Below are 24,314 nucleotides of genomic sequence, written 5' to 3'. Positions count from 1 at the left end.
GGGGCTGGACCAGAAGCACCGGGTGGGCTGGCCTAGGCCACTTCCTCTCTTTGTTGTCCCCAGCTTTCTTTTCCTTCTGAGACGTCACTCGAAGCAGTTTCTGGAATCACTGGCAGAGGCTGAACCTGCCCACTGCCAAGATGATCCTGACACTGCTGCTCAGCCTTGGGGGGGCCCTAGGCTGGGGGCTGCTGGGGACCTTGGCCCAGGCGCCTGGTACTAGGCTGCCTGGGGTCTGGAGGGCAGAGGCTGAGGACGTCGGCAGGGAACCCATCAGACGGTAAGGAGGGGCCTGGGCCTTGGGGGAGAGCCTGGCGCAGGTCTGAGTCCCAGCTCAACCAGAGCAGGGGCTCTCTGGACTTTAGTTACTCATCTGTGAAATGGGCTAATGTTATCTATAGGCTGGGCAGTTGTGAGGCTGAACGAGGTGCTAGGTGCCAGGATCCCCTTCAAGAGGCTGCCCCCAGCCAGCCTGGACTGCCCACCGGGGAAATTCCATCTGACCTGTGTCAGGGAAGGGGCCTGGGGGCTGGGCGAGGCTGCAGCACTCCCAGCATGGGGTGCTGAGGGGCTGTGGTTCCAGAATTTTCCAGCTGGCCTGGCCGTGGCTCCTGTTCTTTGAAGTCAGTCAGTTCTGAAAGCTGAGTCCAGGTAAGGCTGGTCCATAAGCCATAAAGGACAGAGGCTCCTGGGGACTGGCTTTTGGTCTGAGTGCCCAGGGGGTAGTGTGGGTCCTCAGCTGGCTCTGAGAGCAACAGTGATGGGAGAGGGTGCTCTACCCCATCTCTAGAGCAGACAGAGGTGTGGCATCCAGTGGAGCGGTCTGGCTACTGGACCAGGACATTGTTTTCCAGCCTTTCACTTATCCAGGGCCCCTCCTGCTGATAAGGTGCCAGGCCCATGGATCCCTCCTCAGGGTACCCCACAGTTCTCATCTGGTGCTGTTTACTGGCCGGGCAACTTGCCAAGTGTTATCTCAGTTAATCCTCTCAAGAGCCCCAGTTACAGAGGAGGAGTCTGAGGCTCAGAGGGGCTAAGCAGCTGGCCCAAGGTCACACAGCTTAGGAGAGCCTGAACCAGGACCTGAGCCTGACTCTGGAGTTCATGCTCTGGTCCCTGGTACTCAAAGGCAAACCTGGCCCCAGATGTGCCTAATCTCCCACTCACTGCTCCCCTCCCCAACTTGATTGAGGGCATTTCTATGGATTTGGAGAGTGAGACCAGCTCACACCTGCCCAGTCTCCCACCCGGCTCGAATCTGCCCAGGACAGTTCACACAGCCCTCGACTCTTCATGGTAAATGAAGCAAATTCGATTAGCAGGAGGCCAAAGGGTGAGAGTGAACCAGTGCACACTGACCCTCAGTGAGGGAGGGCTGGCCACGTGGGAAGGACTGGCCAGGAGACGGACTAGGGAGGCCCCATTCCTGTCCTGCCCCCGGTTCCTCTCAGGTCTGGGAGGCACAGGGGACTCTTGGTGGGGAACCCAGCCACCTGGCTCTGCTTTGAGGACCAAGCACCACACCTCCCCTCCCCAAAGCCATTCACTCGGTGCCCCTGTCTCTGGGCCTCCTGCTCCTTTAAAAAAATATATGTTTTTATTGATTTCAGAGAGAGGAAGAGAGAGAGATAGAAACATCCATAATGAGAGTCATGGATCGGCTGCCTCCTGCACACCCCCTGCTGGGGATCGAGCCCACAACCCTGCATGTGCCCTGACCCGGAATCGAACCTCGATCTCCTGGATCCTAGACCAATGCTTAACCGCTTGGGACTAGGGCTGGGCCCTCCTGCTCCCTTTGATGAAAGGGCAGATGAGGGACCCTAGAGGATGGGAAGGAAGGAGGAGACACTCCTCTTTCTCCCCAACCTCTGGGCTGTGGAGGGCCTGCGTTCCCTCAGCCCCAGGGAGGGTGAGCCTCTGGACTGCTCGGGGGCTGTCTTGTGGGGCTCACTTGGCTGAGTGGCTCTGTTTTGTGCAGAGAGCGTGTGGATGGGTAAGAGGGTACCTTGGCCCAGGAAATCCCAGGCAGGGTCCCAGCCCTAGTCCCAAGGGGCTCCTGGGGGTCCCAGCTGGGTCTTCTTCCCACAACCCAGAAGCTTCAGTTCCCACCAGCCAAGCCCAGGTCCTCAAGGCCCCGGAGGGGGAGGGGCTGGTGAGAAAGGAAGGAAACACTGCACAGCTTCCGTGGCCGATTGATTCCCATGCTCCTGGGAAGGGAGAGGCAGGAACGGCAGCCTTTCTCCTGCAGCAGGGAGGGGGTACAGCAGGCATTCCTCAGGCAGGGTGCCAGCGCCATCAGCCGTAAGCCTGGTGGGCCCACCACCCCCGGCTGCCAGAGCCAGGCCTCCTGCCCTGCATTTGCCCCTCATACCGGTTTCTGAGGCCAGGGGCCAGGACTGGCCTGGGTCCGAGACCCAAATAAGACCCTTTGCAAGGAGAAGGTTGAACATGTCAATGTAAGAAATCCCCAAACTTGTAGAGAATTTTTATGAGTTTATTTTAGCCAGGAAGCAAAATCTCAACAGATGAGAAAATGCTCCAGAGAACAGCAGTTTTGCAGCTTATTTCATACATTAGAATCGAAGGAGGAGGCTAAGGGGGTGACATGAAATCCATGGGTGGTAAATTGAGGGGGTGGGAAAAAGCAGATTGGGGAAATCTCTGGGATTGGATAAAAAGTACAACAGAGGCACTTCTTTTACATTGGTGGACACGGGATAGTTAATAATGAATATTTACAGCAGAGAGATGGTATTTGGGGGAACAAGATGACAATGAGGGGCTCTGTGGTCTCTGCTCCAGTGTGTGTTGGGGGTGCCCTGAGGGGTCTGAAAAGGAGATCACTGACATTCCAAAGGTATGCTGTCTTAGAGCAAAAGGACAGTAGACAGGCTCAGTTAGGTAAAGACTGACCTTTGTCAGAGAAGCTACAGGCCGGGGATGCGAGGACCACCATGACCTGGCTTTAGGTGGGAATTATTTGTTCAGACCATCCTATGTGGTTACTTCCAGTCTGAGTTCATGGGGCCCACCATGCAGGCCTCCCCGAGCCTGTCGGGCGTAGTATGTGGCCCCATTTTTGTCCACAAACAGCTTGGTACCCAGCGCCAGGTCCAGGGGTGGAGGAAGGATGTGGTTGCTTGCTTCCTAGGTCCTTGGGGACCCCAAGGAGCAGGGCCCAGTGAGCCCAGTGAGCAGTAGTTTAGGATGTGGGCTCCTCAGAGGAAGGACTGACCGACGGAGGGGCCGCTGAGCGCGGCCATCACCACCCTTCTCTCACTTTACCCACCCTTCTCACTTTACATGTTGTGAGGCTTGGGGTGGGGGCTTGCCACCCAGGGCCACACAGCTTCTGAGAGAGAGGGCAGAGCTGGGCCCACATCTGCTGGGCTGCAAATCCCAGGCGGCCATGTCCCACCTCCCTTGACGTGGGTGGGAGTGGAGAAGGCCCACTCCCAGCATTCGCTCTGGCCCAGCCCCCAGACTCCAGCCCCCAGCCCCCAGCCTCCAGCCCCCAGGATCAGCTTCCTGACTCCTGCTCAAGGAACAAATGTGATTTTTGCCAGCTGGGTCCGGAGGAGTCATGCATTTCACTGGGGTTCACACAGGATCAGGATGGAGCCCAGGCCTGCAACTACACCTCCTGCACCCAGTCCTGCTGCCTGAGGCGCAGGGCCGTGGGCACAAACATGGAAGACCCCACTGGCAGGATTCGTGGTAAGAGAAGCCTGGCTCTGGGCTGGCTGCCGTGGGTCAGGCTCCTCTGCCAAGGCCCCTTTCTAGATTGGAGACAACGCCTTGCAAATTCACCCCAGGGGTCTCATTCCGAGCTGCATGCAGGGCCTCAGAGAGCAAGGATGCTGAGAACATGCCCTTCCTCCCCAGGGAGACTTCAGGGCAGCTGGAGGTGGGTTTTACTGGCTAGTTAAGAGGCACTTAAGTGTGTGTGGGGGGGAGCAGCACATCCATAATTCAGGAGGCTCCAATAGCCTTTTCCCTTCGAGAGGCTCTCTACCTTCCCCATAGCGCAGCCCTTTGCCCCAGGGGGCCAGAAGTGCAGAATTTCCTCCACTTTTCCAGAACTAGGGGGGTGGGGTGGGTGTGCCTTGCTCAAATGTCACAGGGAGGGGGAGGGGAGGAGAGCCCAGGCCACCCAGCTCCCATTAGAAGCTGTAAGGGGGTCATTCACCTCTCTCCTGCGTGGGACTGGGCCTCAGATAAGGGCCGTGTTGGAGGCCCAGGGCAGCCCAAACACGGCGGGAGGGCCCCCACGTTCATCTCGAGGCTGGTGCCTGCTTCTCCATGGACCCCTGGGAGATGAGGGTGCAAAGCAGGCACAGGCCTGAGACCAGGAGGCAGTGAGAACAATGGGGCACCTCAGCGAGCTGTGCTTGGCGTGGGGGGGCTCAGAGGGCCAGCAAGAAGCTGCCAAGAGCTGGAGGAAACCAAAGCAAAGGTCAGGAATGTTCCCAGGGCTTCTGGGCCAGCAGCCTGCACAATGCCAGGGGGATGGGGCTGCCAAGAGTGGGGAGTGTGGGCAGGAAGAATTTTGGCTGCTGGAACCCTTGTGGCAGGTCAGGAGAGAAAGTTCCTGGCAGGAAGGGTGGGCACCATCGGTTCCAGTTCAGGAGCTCTCAGTGGAAAGTTGCAGTCACTCCTGGCAGGCTGGACCAAGCCCAGCATGCCCGGGACCCAGGCCTCCTGGACCCTCCGGACAGCTCAGAGGGTGTGCGAGGAGTGGACTCTGTTCTGAGCAAGTGTTTCTCGACCTTGGGCCTGGTGACATTTGGGACTTGCTGATCCTCTCGTGTGGTGCAAGGGCTGGGCTGTGCGCATGGTAGGGTGTTGAGCAGCATCCTTGGTTTCCACCCCCTAGATGCCATTAGCACCCCTCCCCTCCCAGTTGTGACAACCATAAATGTCTCCAGAGGCTGCCAAATACACCTGGAGGGAAGTCCCCTCTCCCTAGTTGAAAACCACTAGTTCAGAGAAATGCTTTTTCTAGGGCTGAGCCTGTGTTCCAGGAATTTCCCTGGGGCCCAGGGTGGGGGCTGAGTTTCTGGTCCTTGGAACAGTCTGTGCAGCTGAGGCCAGCATGTTCAGCCCACTGTTTCAGAGTTGGGTGGACATTCTCTGCTTAAAGTCAGGGCCAGCTTCATGGGCATGTGACCTAAGCAGTCTACACAGCACTCAGCCGGCACTCAGAAGAGCCCACACTTGGTTTCATCTCTATTGTTGACGTGCATTTTCATTTTGCACTGTGCCCTACAAATGACATGGTCAGTCTTGTGCAAAATATTTACTGTCTGCCCCTTTTCAGAAAAACTTAGCTGACCCTCTGGGGTAGAGTAAAAAATGCTACGTGTTTGTTGAGACAATCAGAAGCCCCAGGCCTCTCTGGTCCCCAAAGACAATGACTTCCAACTCTTTAAGCGATTCTTTTGGCATCTATTGCTGTATCTCTAGCATGCGTATATGGCTGCTTCTTGGGAAGTAGTATTTTCTGTGATTCAGCTCTCAATCCTACTCTGTACCCCAACCCCAACATGTATGCATGTGCGTATGAGTGCGCACACATAGGCACACACTCAAGGGCACACACTTCCTATCACTTTCCCATACTGAGTGTTTACATTCATATGACTACAAGTGCTACTTAGAATTGATACTTGAAAAAAGCTGTGTATCTTTCTTTCCCCCTGTGCATTTTTGTTTTTCCCTAGAGGAAGCAAAATTATTTTTTCTTTTACTTAGTTTGCTGTGTTTTTGTCACATTTCAAACTCTCAGCCAGTTGCTCACATCAGAACTCACCTTTCACTCGTGTCAGGTGTTGGACCATCTGTTTCTCCTTGGAGACACCTCTGCCAGAGCTGCAGCTGCCCTCCCGTCTGGACCGGGCCTCACCCACTGCCCACGCTTGTCCTGGGCTCTCTCTGCACCGTCTCCCTGGGGACTCCCTACTGGAACGCTTGTGTCCTAATCTGGTGATCTCCTCTTCCTTGGTGTTCTCTCTCTCATGGTTTTTGTTTTGTTTTGTAGCTCTCTATATTTACTTTCCAAATGATAGTTCTCACTTTGGTAACAAATCAGCAAGATTTTCTGAATTGTTATTACAATCTAGCTTTTTAAACAAGTGATATTTTGAAAAATTGAGGAGTCCTTGCAGCGCTGTCCCGTGCACCAAAAGGCTGCAGGTTCAATTCTTGATCAGGGTTCGATCCCCAGTCGGGGTGTGAACCAGCCTATGTTTCTCTCTCCCATCAATGTTTCTCTCTTTCCCTTCCTCTCTCTAAAATCAATAAGCATATCCTTGGGTGAGGGTAAAAATGTTTTTTGAATTTTATTTTTAAATTATAGTTTATAGCCCGGCCGGCGTGGCTCAGTGGTTGAGCATCGACCTAGGATCCAGGCGATAGGGGTTTGGTTCCCGGTCAGGGCACATGCCCGGGCTGGGGGCTCGATCAATGACTCTCTCATCATTGATGTTTCTGTCTCTCTCTCTCCCCCTCCTTTCCTCTCTCTGAAATCAACAAAGATATGTTTGAAAAAAATTATAGTTTACATTCAGTAATATTTTGTATTAGTTTCAGGTGTACAGCATAGTGGTTAGACAATCATATACTTTACAAAGTGTTACTCCCAATATTTCAAGTACTCACCTGGCACCACACATAGTTATTAATTAGTGTCATTGACTGTATTTCCTGTGCTGAACCTTACATCCCCACAACTGTTTTATAACCACCCATTCGGACTTCTTGATTCCTTCACCTTTTTCACCCAGTCCCCCAAACCACCCTCCCCTCTGGCAGCCATCAGTCTGTTCTCTGAATCTATGAGTCTTTTTCAATTTTGTTTGTTACTTATTTTGTTCTTTGGATTCCACATATAAGTGAAATCATATGGTATTTTACTTCACTTAGCATAATACCCTCTAGGTTCATTCATGCTGTTGCAGATGATAAGATTTTATTCTTTTTAATGGCCGAGTAATAGTCCTTGTGTGTGTGTGTGTGTGTGTCTGTGTGTGTGTGTGTGTGTGTGTGTGTGTATGTACCACCACTTTTTTATTCACTCATCTATTGATGGGCACTTGGGTTGCTTGCGTATCTTGGCTATTGTAAATAACGCTACAATGAACATAGGGGTGCATGTATTCTTTTGAATTAGTGTTTGGGTTTCTTTGGATATATTCCCAGAAGTGAAATTTGCTCGGTCAAAAGGCAGCTCCATTTTTAATTTTTTGAGGACCCTCCACACTGCTTTGCACAGTGGCTGCCCCAGTCTGCATTCCCACCAGCAGTGCACCAGGCTCCCCTTTCTGCACATATCACCGATGCCTGTTTGTTGCTCTGTTGATGGAGCCATTCTGACAGGTGTGAGGTGATAGCTCATTGTGGTTTTAATTTGCATTTTTTCTGATGATTAGTGATGTTGAGCATCTTTTCATGTGTCTATTGAGTTGTATGAGTTCTTCATAAATTTTGGATATTAACCCCTTACCAGATGCATCGAATAACTTCTATTCAGTGGGTTGTCTTTTCATTTTGTGGATGGTTTCCTTTGTCGTGCAAAAACTTTTTACTTTGATGTCGTCCCATTTGCTTATTTTTTCTTTTGTTTCCCTTGCCCGAGGAAATGAAAAAAAATTGCTAGGAGGAATTTCAGAGGTTTTACTGCTTCTATTCCTTCTAGGAGCTTTACAGCCTCAGGTCTTACATTTAAGTCTTTAATTCACTTTCTTTAGGTCTTTTTTCTTCTTTTTAATCCTCACCTGAGGACATTTTTAGAAAAACTGATTTTAGAGAGAGGAAGGAAGAGGGGGAGAGAGAAAAATAGCGAAGTGAGAGAAACATCAATTGGTTGCCTCCCACATGCACCCCAACTGGGGACAGAACCCGCAGCCTGGGATGTGCCCTGACTGGGAATGAAACCCACGACCTTCCTGGTGACAGGACGGTGCTGCAACAGCTGAGCCACACCCGCCAGGGCAAGTCGATAATTCACTTTGAGTTTATTATTACACATGGTGCAAGAAGGTGTCTAGTTTCTTTTTTTTTTTTTTGCAGGTATCTGTCCAATTTTCCCAATACCATTTATTGAATAGGGTCTTCACCCCACTGTACGTTAGGCATGGGCTTATTCCTGGGCTCTCTATTGTGTGCCAGTTGTTACGTCTCCTCTTTCATTTCTGATTTTATTTATTTGAGGCCTCACTTATATTCTTGATGAGTCTCGTTGAAGGTTTATCAGCTTTATTTATTTCCAGTCTGATCGTTATTATTTTCTTCGTTCTACACACTTTGGACTTTATTTGTTGTTCTTTTTCTAGTTCCTTTAGGTGTAAGGTTAGATTGTTTGAGATTTTTCTTGTTTTTTGAAATATTGCTATGAATTTCCCTCCCAGTACTGCTTTTGTTCTGTCCCATAGATTTGGGATTGATATGTTTTCATTTTTATTTGGTTCAAGGTATCTTTTGATTTCTCTTTTGATCTCATTGTTAACCCATTAATTGTTTAGTAATATGTTATTTAGCCTCCATGTGTTTGAGTGTTTTTCAGTTTTTTCTTATAATTGATTTCTAGTTTCATATGATTGTAATTAGAGAAGATGCTTGGCATGATTTTAATCTTCTTAAATTAATTGACTTGTTTTATGGCCTAACGTGGTCTATCCTGGAAAATGTTCCATGTCCACTTCAGAAGAATGTATACTCTACTGCTTTGGGATGAAAGGCTTTGAAAATATCAATTAAATCCATCCAGTCTAGTGTGTCATTTAAGGCTGCTGTTGCCTTGTTGATTTTCTGTCTGAAAGATCTATCCATTGATGCCAGTGGGGTGTTAAAATGCCCTACTATGACTGTGTTACTGTTGAGCTCTCCCTTTACGTCTATCAAGATTTGCTTTATATATTTAGGTGCTCCTATGTTGGGTGCATAAATGTTTATAAGGGTTATGTCCTCTTGTTAGGCCGCTCCCTCTATCTTTATGTAATGTCCTCTTACTATATAGCCTTTGTTTTAAAGTCTAGTTTGTCTGATAATAAGCATTGCTATCCTAGCTTTTTTTGGTTTCCATTTGCATGAAATATATATATATATTTTAGTTTTCAAGGTTTTGTTTACTTGAGTAGTTCGTAGCCATCATCATGTTTGATCCTGAGAGGCAAGCAAGGGAGAAAAAATTCTTGGACTCATTTTAGAGTCTGAGACACTGGGGCTGAAGTGAGATCCTGGAAGGGTCAAGGTCACAGCTAACAGAGAACTCTGAAGCTGCGTGAGGCCATATCTCAGGCCCCAGCGCCCGCCCCATACCACCATGCAGAGAGGTGTGTCCCAGCCTGCGCCCTTCCTAGTCCCCTGGAGAGCCTACCGTGCAACAGTGGAGACAGTGGCTCCCTATGCATACCCACACTAACACACATACCTCCATGCACACAAGTGCAGAACAGGCAACCCAGGCAGAGTCATACGACTTTCTCTGTGGGCACACAGTACACCCACATACGAGCCCCACATGGGACTCAGGTCCAAGCAGAAATGCCTCCTGCAGCTGTGCCCATCATGGCACAGTGGCAGGTCCCTGGGTAGGCCAGGCGGGTATCCATGGCCAGCGTGGCATTCTCACCACTTGGCCTTCTCTGCCTTGATGTCACTCACTAGGTTCTGGGCCAGGCAGATGCCAAAGATCTGGAGGAGGGCAATGCCCACAAAGACCCCGGCCATGATGATCAGGTTGTCCTGCAGCCACTTCTCAAACTGGCCCACACAGCTTTTAGTGTGGATGGAGCCCTGCTGCTCCAGCTCCAGTTTGAGCCTGACATCATAGTCACACTGGGTGTTGAGAACATCTTCCGCAGGGCCCCTAACACAGCAGAAGTAGGGCACCCCACAGCGCTCCTGGCTAGGGTTCAAGTCAGTGCAGTTGAAATAGATATTGAGGTTCCAGTCATTGGGCCCTCAGGCTCCTCAGCAAGACCAGTATTTCTGAGCGAAGTCAATGAGGTTCTGGAAGTCAATGTCGTCCCGCTAGGCCTTAACATTGTTGTTGATGAAGAGGTTGAGCTGGTCTCGTATCCGGTCCTTGAAGACCAAGACCAAGATCCCTGTTGCGAGCTCCAGGAAGAAGATGAGGCTGAGGAACGCTGAGAAAAACTTGAGCAGTAAGGTGTTCTCCCGGAGGGCCCCAATGCAGCCAGAAAAACCCAGCACCGACATGACGCCTCCAACCACTACAAACAGCCACACAGGGTCAAGTCCTCCCAGAGCTGTCAGCACCGGTATGTTGGAGAGAGCGCCCTTCTCACCCCAGGCCCGATGGCTAGGAACAGGGCTCCCAACACCCCGAAGACAATGTTGAAGCCAAACTGGAAGTATTTCCCGCAGCAGCCAACCTCGGGTTTCTTGAAGTGCTGGTGCTTGCCGGGCATGGTGAGTGGCTGCCCGCCGGCCCGGGGACCGGAGCCGGGAGGGGGGCTGGGCCCAGCTCTCCGCGGGCAGCCCTGGGCTAGAGCCACTCGGGACCTAGCCCGGCGGCTGCGGCTTCATGGCCAAGGCTACACAGAGCCCATGGAATATATTTTTCCATCCCTTTATTTTCAGTCTGTGTGTATTTTTTTCATTCTGAGGTGGGTCTCTTGTAGACAGCATATATATGGGTCTTGCTTTCTTATCCATTCAGCTACCTTGCTTTTTTTAAAAAACATTTTTTTAATATGTCTTTATTGATTTCAGAGAGAGGAAGGGAGAGGGAGAGAGAGAGAGAGAAACATCAATGATGAGAGAGTCATTGATCGGCTGCCTTCTGCATGCCCCCCACTGGGGATCGAGCCCTCAACCTGGGCATGTGCCTTGACCAGGAATCGAACTGCAACCTCCTGGATCCTGGGTCATGCTCAACCACTGAGCCACGCCTGGCCAGGTGCTACCCTGCCTTTTAATTGGATCACTTAAGCCACTTACATCTAAAGTGATTATTGATAGGTATGTATTTATTGCCTATTCTTTATAATTATGTTTCTCTTTTTTCTTCTTCTAAAAGAAGGCCCTTTAACATTTCCTGTAATACTGGTTTGGTGGTGATGACCTCCTTTAGCTTTTTTATTGTCTGAGAAGCTTTTTATTTCTCCTTCCATTTTCAATGATAGCCTTGCTGGGTAGAATAATTCTTAGTTACAGGCCCTTGTTTTCCATCACTTTGAATATTTCGTGACAATCCCTTCTGGCCTGCAAAGTTTTTGTTGAAAAATCAGCTGACAGTCGTATGGGAGCTCCCTTGTATGTAACTACCCACTTTGCTTTTGGTGCTTTTAAGAATCTCTATTTGTCTTTAACCTTTGGCATTTAATAATGATGTTTCTTGGTGTGGGTCTCTTTGGGTTCATCTTGTTTGAGACTCTGCACTTCCTGGACTTGTGTGTCTTTTTCCTTCACCAGGTGAGGGAAGCTTTCAGTAATTATTTCTTCATATAGATCTCAATCCCTTCCTCTCTTTCTTCTCCTTCTGTTATCCCTTTAATGCAAATGTTATATTTGATGTTGTCTCAGAGGTCCCTTAAATTATGCTCATTTTAAAAACAAATTTATTTTATTTTTACCATCATCATTTATCCCTTCTATGCCCTCTTCCACTTCCACCCTCGTTCCCCCTCCATCACCACACTGTTGTCCATGTCCATGAGTTTTCTCTCTTTTTTGCTCAATCCCTTTCCCACTCCCATATTGCTGCTCCCCCCACCTCCCCAAGCTGTTTGCCTGCTCATTTATTGTGTTCTTCATTTCTGACTTTTTTTTATGGTTTCTATGTCCTTTCTTATGCTTACTATTTGTTGAAGTTCTCACTGAGTTTATCCATTCTTCCTTGTTCCTTGAGCATCCTTATAACCATTGTTTTGAAATGTATATCTGGTAAATTGCTTTCCTCCATTTCATTGAATTCTGTTTCTGGGGATTTCTCCTATTCTTTCATTTGGGGCATGTTTCTTTGTCTCCCCACTTTGGCTGCCTCTCTGTATTTGTTTCTGTGTATTAGGTAGATCTGCTGTGTTCTTGGTATGGTGACCTTATGTAGTAGGTGTTTTGTGGGCCTTAGTGGTGTAGTCTCCCTAATCACCTGAGCTAGGTACTCCAAGAATGTCTCTTGTGTGAGTTATGTGAACCCTCTTGTTGCAGATGCGTCTTGATTGCTGTTGGCCATCTATGGGTAGGGTTGACCCTCAAGCTGGCTGACTGTGAGAACTGAACCCTACCACAATGTATGAGCTGCCGTGTGTGAGCTGAACCTTGAAGTGGAATTCGCTCCAGCATGGTCTGGTGCCTGCCGAGATCTCCCTTTGGGTGTGCCACTTGTGGAGGTAGTTGGGTTGTACTCTGATGTGGTTTGAAGCCCACCACTGGGTGTGTTGGTTCTGGGGCCTCTTGGGAGGGACTCCAGTGCAGATCAATATCAGGCACTGGCTGTGACCAGTCCTGGGATACCTGTTTGGAGCTACAAAACAATCCACAGTTTGTGATTGCCTCTGCTTGGCCTACATATGCATGAGAGCGGCCAAGCTGCATACCAAGGCCAGCTTCCACCAGCACCAAGCCCAAGGGCAGGTCAACAAAAGTCCCAAGCATCTCAAGATCCACCTCCAGCTGCTGGCAGCCTGTTAGGCTCAGTCACTGAAAGAGCCCTCTAGTGGTATGCAGTGTGTGTGAGGAACGTTCTCAGTGAGTCACCAGGTTGATACAGATTCAAACTGGGTGCCAGTGCTGTGTCTTAGACCACTCGGCAGAAGTTTCAGTGTACACCAAGGCTAGCCACCACCCTCCTGGGGCCTACTCACCTTTGTGGTGGGGCGGGGACTCAGGGAGTCATCAGGGCTTGGCCATCAGAGTTCATCGGCCGTGTGGAGGGAGGGCTGTGCACAGTTACAGTGGTACTGGTCAGGCATGTGAGAGAAAAATGGCCCCTCACCCTAGAACCACACAACTCAGCCTCTCTTTGTGTGTCTCTGACACCCCAAGTCTCCCTGGACCTTCTCAAGAGCCCTCCAAGAAAGTCTGCACCATGAACCCAGGCTGGCCGCAGCCAGCAGGCTCCTCCATAAGCCTCAAGCTTGGCAGGGCAGGGACACAGGGAGTCAGGACGGTGGGGGACTAGTGCATTCCCCCAGGCTATACCATATAGAGGGGAGTGCTTGACCCAGGAAACACAGCATCTGTGGGTGGTGTGGGAGAGGGACTAAGCACAGGGACCCTGGTGGCTGTCCCTTCAGCCCTCTCTCCAGAGCCACACAGCCCAGTCTTTCCCTGTATGACTCCAGTCTGCTCTGAGCCACTTTCCCTCTGCCAGAGCCCAGGGTAAGTGGCCACAAACAAGATTTTTGGCCACTTTAAGAGGGCACCTGAGTTATTAGCTGACTCCAGTCTCTCCTTGGTGGAATCCCTGATTTTCACAGCCAGATGTTATGTGGGCTCCTCTTCCTGGCTCTGGTGCTCCAGGCTGAAGAAACCACTCACTCTTCAGGGGAAACTTTGCAGCTGAGATATCCCTCCAGGTTCTCAACTGCCACAGGTGGGTGTGGGGCCAGGCTTTTTCATGTCTCCTCCCTTCCTAACAGTCTCAATGTGGCTTCTTTATAAATTCTTGGTTATAAGAGTTCTATTCAGCTAGTCTCAGTTGGTTATTCTATTGTTCTATGATTTATCTGTAATTCTGGTTTGGTCCTGGGAGGAGGTGAGTGTAACTTCTCCCTATTCTGTCATCATCTTTGATTTTCCCTTTCTCTTTTTGGTGGAATCTTCTGGCGCAGAGGTACTTAGTTCTGGGCAGTGCCTTAGAATGACTTCGAGAGCTTGAAAATACTGATGCCCAGGCCCCAACCCCAGAGAATCTCATTTAACTGGCCTGGGGTGGGGCCTGAAGCTCTTATTTTTAAAGTGCCATTCTATGGCTTTGATGTGAAGATTTGGTGGCAAGATTGAGAATCACTGCTCTAGTAGCTCCCAGACAAGAGGTGCTGGGGGGAAAATGCTTTGAAACCTAGCACGTTGAAATGTTGTTGTGCTGTCAGAGTGGCCCAGTTGGTTGAGCATTGTCCTGTCCACCGAAGGGTTGCTGGTTCGAGTCCCGGTCAGGGTGCGTACCCGAGTTGCAGGTAGATCCCTGGGGAGGGCACGTGTGGAAGGCACCGGATCAATGTTTCTCTCTGAATCGGTGTTTCTCTCTCTCTCCCTCTCTCCCCCTTCTGCTCTCGAAGCATGTTCTCGAGTGAGGATTATAAAAAGAAAATTATTCTGCTCTCCTTACCTTGATTGACAGGCTGGGTATTGGATTCTAAATTGGAAATAGTTTTTCTCCAGTATTTTGAAGGCAATTCTCCACTATGTTCTAGTTTCCAGTATTGCTGCCAAGAGGATAAAGGCCATTCTAATTAGCAGTGTGTGTGGGGGTGTGTGGTGTGTGTGTAGGGGGGTGTGAGAGTGTGTGTGTGTGTGTGTGTGAGTGTGTGTGTGAGTGTGTGTGTGTGTGTATGTGTGTGTGTGGGGTGTGTGGGGTGTGTGTGTGTAGGGGGATGTGAGTGTGTGAGTGTGTGGGTGTGTGTGGTATGTAGGGGGGTGTGAGTGTGTGTGGGGGGGGTGTGAGTGTGTGTGGGGGGTGTGAGTGTGTGGGGTGTGTGTGTGTGAGTATATGTGTGTGGAGGGTGTGTGTGGGGGGGTGGGGGGGGGTGGGTGTGGGTGTGTGTCTGTCTGTCTTGGTTTTTCTCTCTGGAAAATGTAAACTCATTTTCATTCCCAGAGTTATAAAATGTCATGATAATGTGCTTGGATGTCAGTTTATTTTCATTGCATTGTGGGTAATTTGTGGCCTCTTTGAATCTAAAGATCCAAGACCTTCACTTGTGAAATTATATATATATCTCTTGACGATTTCCTCCTGTTCTCTATTTCTGAAACACCTACTGTTTGGATGTTGGATTTCTAACACTGCTCCTGTTTTTTTAAAATCTTTTTCTTCTACTTTTTTTTTTTTAACATATTTTTATTGATTTCAGAGAGAGGAAAGGAGGAGGAGAGAGAGAGAGAGAAACATCAATGATGAGTCATTGATTGGCTGCCTAGCCGGCAACCCGGGCATGTGCCCTGACCGGGAATCAAACCCCGGTCTCCTGGATCCTAGGTCGACGCTCAACCGCTGAGCCACACCCAGCCGGGCTCTTCTACTTTCTATCTCTCTCTTTGCTCTTCTTTTAGGGAAATTTCTTTAACTTTACCCTGATATATATATATATATGATATATATGTGATATATATATATGTAATATATATATCACATATATATATATATCTCCTCACTTGAGAATATTTATTGATTTTTAGTGAAAGAGAGAAAGAGAAACATCAAACTGATTGGTTGCCTCCAGTACATGCCCCAAAATAGATACGGTCACTTAGTCCGCCTCAATCCCTCCTCTCCGCCCCCACCCCCGCAGCGCCATCCCTGTGTGACAGTGCCTAATGGCCCCAGGACAGAGATCAGCTCCAGAGAGTAAAGGCCCAGCCCCAACAGCCACTCCATCTCCAAGGTCCCTGAACACTGCTTCCTAATATCTCACAAATGGGGCCATTTCTCTCCATAGCTACCGCCCCCATCCAGTGCACACTGCCACTGTCTCTGACCTAGATCCTGACACAACCACTTAGGTCTTGCCCTCTCCTGTCCTTTCTGCACCCACGAAGGAGTGAGGTGGCTTTCATGTCACTTCCCTGCTTAAACCCCTCCATGATTTCTCATGCCTTCAAGGCATAGTTCTGCACTTCAGCTGGCACTCAAGGCCTCCACAATTTGGCTTTTTACCTCTGTAGCCTCTCTTAAGTAGCCCCTTCCCCCCTCACCCCTCTGCACCTCTGTGGGGACACACACCTCTGTCACAGCTCTTGGTGCTTCACTTCACCTCTCTGTGTAAGATGCAGCCCAACTACCACCTCATTCTGATAGTCTTCCCAGGTCATAGCACCTGTCACCCATCTAAGATTGCCCGCTCTCCCTTAGGACCCTGAAGGGAAGGTCTGCACTTAACGTATCGGCACTGAGTGCTGCTGAGCTTGAGCCCAGAACCTGGTACCCAAGAGGTGCTGAGCTGCACGGAGCCTTGGAGGTCACTACCACTTGCAACTCTGGAGAGCTCTGCTCTGGGAGCTGACTGCAGGGGGAGGGCCTTCTATTGAGCCCCTCAAGTCTGCCAGCGGGTCAGTGAGCTCAGGCTCTGTCAGCAGTGAGCATCTCCCCACTCTTGGACAGGAGGGCTGCCTCCTGGTACTCAGGAAGCTGAGCATGCCCCCCAACCACCCTGTTGGACTTCAGTGTGGGTGGCTTTTCCCAGAGAAGGGACTGCTTGGCCAGCTGCCTTCCCCTATAACTATTTGAAATTCTATTTCCATAATGGCCATAATAGGGCCTGACTAGGGAGCAAGTGCCCTTCCTGTGGCCAGGTCCCTGGTGAAGAAAGCTGAGTGGTGACGGGGGAGGGACAGTGCTGCAGCGTCCATCAAGCCCTTGTCAGGAGCCAGGCACTGAACTTATCTGCCCACTTGGAGGAGGGTATCACAATGGAGAATGGAAGCTCTCTAAGTGTCTTGTGCAAGGTCACACAACCAGAAAGTGTGAAGTTCAAACCCAGGACTCTTCAGGCCCAGCGGCACCATGCTGCCTGCGGGGCACTGGGAGAAAGTTAGGGTCCTTCCTGCCTCTGTGGGTGATTTTGCTGTGTGACTTTGGGGGCCTCCTCAGCCTCTCTGTATTGGCCCTGGGGAAGCTTCCTGACAGGTGCCCTTGGGGGCTTGGGGAGCTCTTGCTCTGGAGCCCTTCTTAGGCCAGTGGGCTTTGGAGTCCATGGCACTGGGTAGAGTGGGCAGCAGGGCTGGAGCCCCAGCACTGGCACTCCTCGTGACCTCTAGGAAGGGTTGTGGGGTGCCTGGGCATGGCTCAGCAGCCCTCTCCTCTGGTTCGATTTTTCCAGTAACTGGTGCCCCTACCAGAAGTCCAGGCTGGTCACCTTTGTAGCCACTTGCAAAACAGAGAAATTCCTTCTTCACTCGCAGCAGCCGTGTCCCCAGGGAGCTGTGGACTGCCAGAAAGTCAAAGTCATGTGAGTCGGGCAGGCTGGGGTATCCCTCAGTCCAGCTCCTGCACTGGCTCACTTGGAGTCACTGAGCTGCTTCTCTTTCTCCAGGTACCGCGTGGCCCACAAGCCGGTGTACCAGGTCAAGCAGAAGGTGCTGGCCTCTGTGGCCTGGAGGTGCTGCCCGGGCTTTGCTGGCTCTGACTGCCAGCACCATGGTAGGGCTCCCTGTGGTCACCTCCTGCTTCAACCTCGGACCCCAGAGGTCATGCAACTCTTCTGACCTCTTGGGTCAATATCTGATGCTTCCTCTCCGCAGATCCCAGTGCGACCCCTGAGCCTGAAGATCCAGGCGATGGCCTCCAGGAGCATTGGGATGGGCCCATTGGCTTGGAACCAGGTATGCTGCTCTCCTGGAAGCTGCACGAGGGGCAGGCAGGCAGAGGGAACCCATGTGTCCAGGCCCTTTCTCCTCTGATGAGGCAGTGCCATTTCAGGAAACCTTTGCTCCCAGAACCAGCAGGGCCCCTCTGTGGCTCTGCATCACCCTACACCACACCCAGGGCCAGGTTCGCAGGGCCCAGCGGCGATCCACCTGCTGCCAAAGCACATGCACCCTTTTCCTCGACCCCACTCTCTAGGAAGGATGGCATCACCTGGCACCTGCCTTGCCCCTGACCTGCACCAGCTCCCATGGCCTGGAAGAAACCTTCCAACCCCTGCCCCTCAACCAGGGACAGAAGCCATGCTGCCCCTGTTCCTGAGTCGGCATAGGAGAACCACCAAGAGACCCCAGTTGTTGGGCCTCTCAAGGCTGGGCCAAGGTTGGGGGCGAATGTGCTTCCTCATGTGCTGAACGCCATCTATTGACAGGGCCGCCTAGAGTAATGTCAAGAGGCCATGACCATGTGGCTGAGGAGGGAAATGTGCCATGACTGACTAGTCATGTCTGCTGTGGGTGTGGGCAGCCGGGGGAGGGATCACTTACCAGGTATTTCCCTTTCTGGGGCTAAAGGCTTCTAAGCTGCTGCTCAGAGGACATCAGCAGACACCCCTCTGCTCTCAACCCTGAAATCTCTGTACCTTATGATCTGCCCAGGCCTGGAGAGTTAGCCCTCAATACTTATTTCTCATGTGTCCTCAGGCCACCCGGCTGCTGAGACCAACAACGTCATGGTGCGGCAGGAACGCCTGCTGAGAGACGTCCAGAATGACATTCACCACATGGCAGAGAGCCTCCCAGGCCTGGGGAAGGCCCCAGCAAGCAACCTCACAGCTGCTTCGACTGATGCAAATCAGGCGGAGCCTGGTGAGTGGCAGGCTCCAGGGGCTGGGGAGAACCTGGTTATACCCAAGGGGGTGAGTAGGAGGGGAAGCAGGAAGGCCCCCACCTCAGAGGACCTCCCTCTGGCCCCCACCTGGGGAGGGTGTCTGCTCCAACAGCTTTGTGTCAAAGCATGCATCTGTTGCAGAGTTTCCTGTCAGATCCTTGGAGCATTTCAGCCCCATTTGGAGTGGCTTTAACCAAAGCCTGCACAGCCTCTTCGAGGCCATCAGAAACCTATCTCTTGATGTGGAGGCCAACCGACAGGCCATCAGGATGGTCCAGGACAGCACTGTGCCCAGGGCTGACTTCCAGGAGCTCAGTGCCAAATTTGAGACCAAGGTCCAGGAGAACACCCAGAGAGTGGGCCAGCTGCAGCAGGACGTGCGGGACCGCCTGCACACCCAGCACCTTTCCCTGAACCGCTCCCTCTCTGAGGTCCAGGCCAGTGTGGACACCAAGCTGAAGAGGCTCCTTAAGGCCCAGGAACAGCTGGGGTCCAACGGCAGCCTGGTGGCGGCAGGGGCAGGCGCAGGGGCAAGGCCCGAGCCAGAGAGCCTGCAGGCCAGGCTGAGCCAGCTGCAGAGGAACCTCTCAGCGCTGCACCTGGCCAACAGCCACAGGGACGAGGCCCTGCAGAGCACCCTGGCGGACATGAAGGCCACCCTGGCCCAGCACGTGGATGAGATCAAGGAGCTGTACGCCGAGTCCGACGAGAACTTTGAGCAGATCAGCAAGGTGGAGCAGCGCATGGAGAAGCTGCAGGGGCACCAGCAGGAGCTCCGCGAGCTGCGGGTCCTCCTGATGGAGAGGTCGCTGGTCATGGAGGAGAGCAAGGTGGAGACCGACCGGCAGCTCCTGGAGCTCAACCTCACCCTCCAGCACCTGCAGGGCGGCCACGCTGACCTCATCAAGTACGCGGAGGACTGCCACTGCCAGCAGCTGTCCCCGGGCCTGGACGCGCTGCCGGACGGCCAGGGGAACGCCACGCGCGCCGGCCCCGCGCCCGAGCCCCGCGCGGGCCCCGACCTGCCGCGCGGGGCCGCCGGCTCTCTGCGGGCCCTGAACCGCACGGTGGCGGCCGTGTGGCGGGCGCTGGAGGAGCAGCGCGCGGAGGCCCAGCAGGCGCGCGGCGAGCGGGCCCGGCTGCGGACGCAGCTGCAGGCGCTGCGCGCGGAGGCGGGCGCGCTGGGCGCGGCGGCGGGCGCGCTGCGCGGGGCCGTGGGCCGGCTGCGCGACTCGTTCGCGGCGCTGCTGCAGGACGCGCTGCGGCACGAGGCGCTGCTGGCCGCGCTCTTCGGCGAGGAGCTGCTGGCCGCGGAGGCGCCCGGCCCGCTGCCCCTGCGCTACGAGCAGATCCGCGCCGGCCTGCGCGACGCGGCCGCGGGGCTGCGCGACCAGGCGCTCGGCTGGGCCGAGCTGGCCGCCAGGGTGGCGGCCCTGGAGCGGGCGGCGGGCGGCCCCGCGGGCCCCGAGGCGGAGCGGCTGGGGCGGTGCTGCGCCGGCCCCGCCTCCGCGCTCAACCGCTCCCTGGAGGGCGTGCGCGCGGCCGCCGGCGCCACGCAGCGCGCCCTGGAGCAGCACCTGCGGCTCTTCCACGGCCTCTTCGGGAACTTCCACGGGCTCGTGGCGGCCAACGTCAGCCTGGACCTGGGCCGGCTGGCCGTGCTGGGCGGCAAAGGGAGGAAGCGGCAAGGCCCGGAAGCCTCCCGGCGCAGGGACACGCGGCGCGCGGCGCCTCTGGGCGGCGCCCACGTCGAAGGGCCCGTGCTCGGCGCCCTGGGCGCCGCGCCCCACGGGGCAGGTGAGTCCCTGGGCCAGGGGACTGGGCCCGGCGGGAGGAAGGGGCGTCCGCGAGCTCTTCTGCCCCAGGGGCAGCCGGGGAAGAAGGGGCGGCGCTGACCACCCTCGCGCGACTCACCTGCCCGCGGAGGGGCGCCTTCAGCTCGCTGGCACCAGCCCTGGGCGAGCAGCAGAGCCCCTCCGTTTGAGGCTGGCAGACGCAGACACACAGGGCCGCTGCGGGCCCCGCTGACCACGGGCAAGGAGGGGCCCGCCGTCCTTTCCTCTGTGCCACACCTCGAATCCCTCCCCCTCGGCGCTTCACCTCCCCACTCCACCCCCCAGGGTGTGGGTGGAGCTAGTGTCACTTGCCATGGGCCCTGAAAGGAGCTCATTCTGCTGATAGTTGGCCAGTCCTGCCCTGTGCTAGGTCCCCTGCACTGGCCTCCTTGGGCTTTGTCACAGCAGCGCAGTGATGCATTGTCACTGCCATCTCACCTGAAACTGAGGCTCCATCAGGGCAAGTGTCCTGCTCACGCGGCTGGTGAGAGGCTCGGAGCCCTGAACCCAGTCCAGCTGTCTCTAGGGTGCTGGCGCTTGCCCTGTGTGGCTGGTCCCTGTAGGGCCCTAGGGACCTGGGCCTGAGAGCCTGGTTCTGAGGCTGAAGCAAGGTGCAGCCAGCCTTCCCATGTTCTCCTTGAGTGTGGCCCTGGGAAGGGGATCACTAAGCTCTGTGCTTCAACTGACCCTCCCCTGCCAGAGGCTGGCCTTGGGGCTATGGCCACCTTCTCACCCAGACATGGGGCTAGATAAAAGGCCACCGTCTGGGCAGTCTGTACTCTGCCCTATCCTGGCATATTGGGACATCTGAGGCCTCGCTGAACCTCCCACCCCAGGCCTGCTCCCACTGACCCTCCACTATGGCCCTGGAGACCTGTGTCTCCCTGGTGGCAGTGGACAGAGCACAGGCTCCATTACCACTTGTCTGTTTCTCCCTCTGAAAAATGGGAGAATCATACCAAGGGTCGTTATGAAGACAAACAGATACTTTTACCAAATAGCACAAGGCTTAACATTTAGTAGAAACCAGCTGGCATTTTCCTGTTTTCCCAGCATTTTCTGGACTGAAGCTGTGTCCACCTACACTAACTCTTCCATCTTTATTCCACTTGTGAGTGTCAAGGCCTTATTGTCTGATAGTTTAGGAATCTGAATTTACCACTACAGTATTTCGCTTAAAGAAATTTCCCTTAAAATTAAAAATAAAAATTGCAGGAAGGCCATAGGGCTTGAATTTGTACCCTGCAGGGAAGCCCAGTCTCAGTTTGCCTGCTAGCAAATCTGGAAGCACCACCTTCCCTCCTCCTGAGGGCACGTGGTGCCCACTGGCTGGGGGAGGCTCCGGCGGCAGCTCCCCGGCAGGCTGGCTGGGGCAGGTGCAGGGCACCAGGTAGCGGCAGAGGGCGTTCTAGGCCGGCCAGCCTTAGGCTGGGCCAGCGCCCCACCTCCCGGGCGCTGAGAGAGCTGCAGGGCCAGCTGCAGGTCTTTGATGTGAGGGATCTTACACAAATGGGAAAGATCTTCTGAACTTTAATTCTCAGAAATCTGCCAGAACCAGAGGACAGCAAAGTTTTGTCATTCACAGGCTGTTGCTGGGCCGGGAGTGAAAGGGCTGGGGCTGCAGTCCTGGGGCTGCAGATGTGTTCCTCTTTTAGGCCTTGGTTTCATCCGAGGAATGGGGTGGGGTGGGGCGGAGAAAACATCAAGTGTTGAGGGAGCACCCGAGGAGCGCGACCTCGCCAGTACCAAGGCCAGTGTCGTGGCTGGAACCCCAGTGGGACTCGGGAGCATCCTGGCCAGGCGGCCAGCCTTCCCCCCTCCCCTGTACCTTCCCCTCCTGCCCAGGGGCAGTGGTGTGGGAGTGGCAGACCTGGGTGCTGTCCCTGCCTGCCACTGACCAGCCTCAGCCAGGGGTACTCACGTCTCAAGGATGTTGGAAGGAAAGGGGATCAAACAAGAAAGTGTTTTTTACAAAAGTTCACTAGTAGAGACAGCAGACTTGTGTTGTTCTTTCTCTCAAGTAGTGAAATACTAAGAATTGGCTACTGAGCTCCCACTCTCTGAGATACATAGCTGCTGGGAATGTCCAGGTTATGTAGCAATAGTGACCTATTATTTATAATCTCAATGAGGTGAGGAAGGCAGGTCTCATAGAGTTAATTTCCCTTCCAAGGGAGTGAGTCACTGAGCACTTGCCTCCTGCGTTCCAGGGTCCCCCGTGGCCTTCTATGCCAGCTCTGCAGGAGGGGTGGCCGCCCTGCAGACAGTGAAGTTCAACACCACTCACGTCAACACTGGCGGCAGCTACTTCCCTGAAGATGGCTACTTCCGAGCCCCTGAGCGAGGGGTCTACCTCTTTGCAGTGAGCGTTGAATTTGGCCCAGGGCCAGGCACCGGGCAGCTGGTGTTTGGAGGCCACCATCGGACCCAGGTCTGCGCTGCTGAGGAGCGGAGGAGCGGAAGCACAGCAGCCACCTTCGCTATGGCCGAGCTCCAAAAGGGTGAGAGAGTGTGGTTCGAGTTAACCCAGGGATCGGTAATAAAGAGAAGCCCGCCGGGCACTGCATTCGGGGGTTTCCTGCTGTTCAAGACCTGAACACTGGGCGCAGCTGCCCCGGCTTGTGGACTTGCCCAGCTCTCCTTGCCCTGGGGCTCTGACTGGGGTTGGTTTGGAGACCATCCAAGCTGGTCTAGCTCTGCAAAGACAGAGGGCCCCCCTCTAGGCGCACTGGGTTGGGTATTTCTACGGTGAGGGGCTGGCTGCTGCTCTCTGGGCTAGACGTGGGCGGGGAGTGTGCAGCTGGGCTTGCTGTGCCTTGCGGTCCAAGGCAGTGCAGCTGGGACCCCAGCTCTGACCACCCGGACTTCTCCAGCATCCTTGGTGTTTTGTTCCTCCTGTGGTTGAAAACTCCTGTACAACACTCACCCTCTCTCCAGCTTCTGCACATCCCTATCTTACGACAGAAAGTCATTCTTTTCCAGGAAGCATTTGTTTAGGACAGAAATATGGGAAACCAGTCTCCAGTCACTGCAGGGCAGGAGAAAACCAACCTGTTTGGTCTCTGTCAGTTGGAAACAGAAATTGTCAGTTGGTCGGGTGTTAGGCCTTAGTCCCAGTCCTCCCTTGAGTTCACCTGTGGCGTTACCTTAACTTCTTTCTCTCCTTGCCTCACCCAGGACAAAGGCCAGCATAGGCCAAGCGTGAGCTAAAATGTGCCTGGTTCCACCTTTTTACTTCCTCTTGAGGCTAGGCCACCCTAATTCTTATTAGCATCTCCACCAGGAAGGGAGTGGAGAGAGGAGGGAGGGAGACCGTATCATCTCCCTTGTCTTCCTCACCCTGTAATAAAGCAGCGTCCTCCCAAGCTCTGCCTGGTTTACTGAGGGAGGAGATGTGGGGAAGGGGTGGGGACGTGGGACAAAATAAAACTATTTGCGATAAATGTGACTCCGATTATTCTAGGCCACACTTATTTTCATTTCAGTTAATTCTGCATAAAACACGCAGAGGTCTCCCCGCAGCAGGCACTGATGTTCACTGGATGAGACAGTACAGCTCAGAGTTGCAGTTAGTCTTGCAATATCAATAGATGGTTTTCCAAAAAATCATATTCTAGAGCAAACAGGCTTGAGAAAGCAGTCATCCAGCTGTCAGGAACGTCTTTATTTTGGTAGAAGGCATTCGACAGTTGCTGACCATGGTCTTCTCTGTAAGAACATCAGATTGGGCTGGGGAGTGAGAACGGACAGGAGCTGGCTGTCAAGGTTAACTAAGTTCCAGCCCCTCATGTTTTCTGGGGATCATTAGTTCAGACTGTCCCTCAGAGTTTACCGCTGAGGCTGGTGTGCTCACTTGCTGCGTGGGACACCAGGGCTGAAAGGAACAGTCTCCCTGGCCGCTCTGCCACTGAAGGCTTGACGTTGGGCTAAACACAACCTTTCTTGAACTTTTTTCATCTGTATATGAGATGGTTCTCCTAACAGCTCCTGTTCAACCCTCGTCTAACTACCCTTCCCTCGGGCCAGGGTCTCTTACC

General features: G+C 53.2%; 1 protein-coding gene and 1 pseudogene across 2 annotated transcripts; one reads left to right on the top strand and one right to left on the bottom strand.

The window, feature by feature from the left end:
- The first annotated feature begins 82 nt into the window (after window positions 1-82).
- MMRN2 (multimerin 2) lies at window positions 83-24,151 on the top strand. Its single transcript, XM_081158773.1, has 7 exons — window positions 83-280; window positions 17,010-17,138; window positions 17,223-17,329; window positions 17,431-17,511; window positions 18,256-18,420; window positions 18,584-20,239; window positions 22,488-24,151. The coding sequence occupies exons 1-7, from the start codon at window positions 141-143 to the stop codon at window positions 22,871-22,873; spliced, it is 2,664 nt and encodes an 887-aa protein (XP_081014899.1). The 5' UTR covers window positions 83-140; the 3' UTR covers window positions 22,874-24,151.
- On the bottom strand, window positions 9,129-10,436 carry LOC308567364 (tetraspanin-17-like; annotated as a pseudogene). The gene is made up of 2 exons: window positions 9,635-10,436; window positions 9,129-9,165 (listed from the first exon to the last, which is right to left on the bottom strand). The product of its transcript is annotated as a tetraspanin-17-like (transcript).
- Window positions 24,152-24,314: the final 163 nt, after the last annotated feature.

The sequence above is a fragment of the Miniopterus schreibersii genome, assembly GCF_964146895.1.
Source record: "Miniopterus schreibersii genome assembly, chromosome: 14".
Lineage (NCBI taxonomy): Eukaryota > Metazoa > Chordata > Mammalia > Chiroptera > Miniopteridae > Miniopterus > Miniopterus schreibersii.
This window is presented reverse-complemented; position numbering and strand designations above follow the sequence as displayed.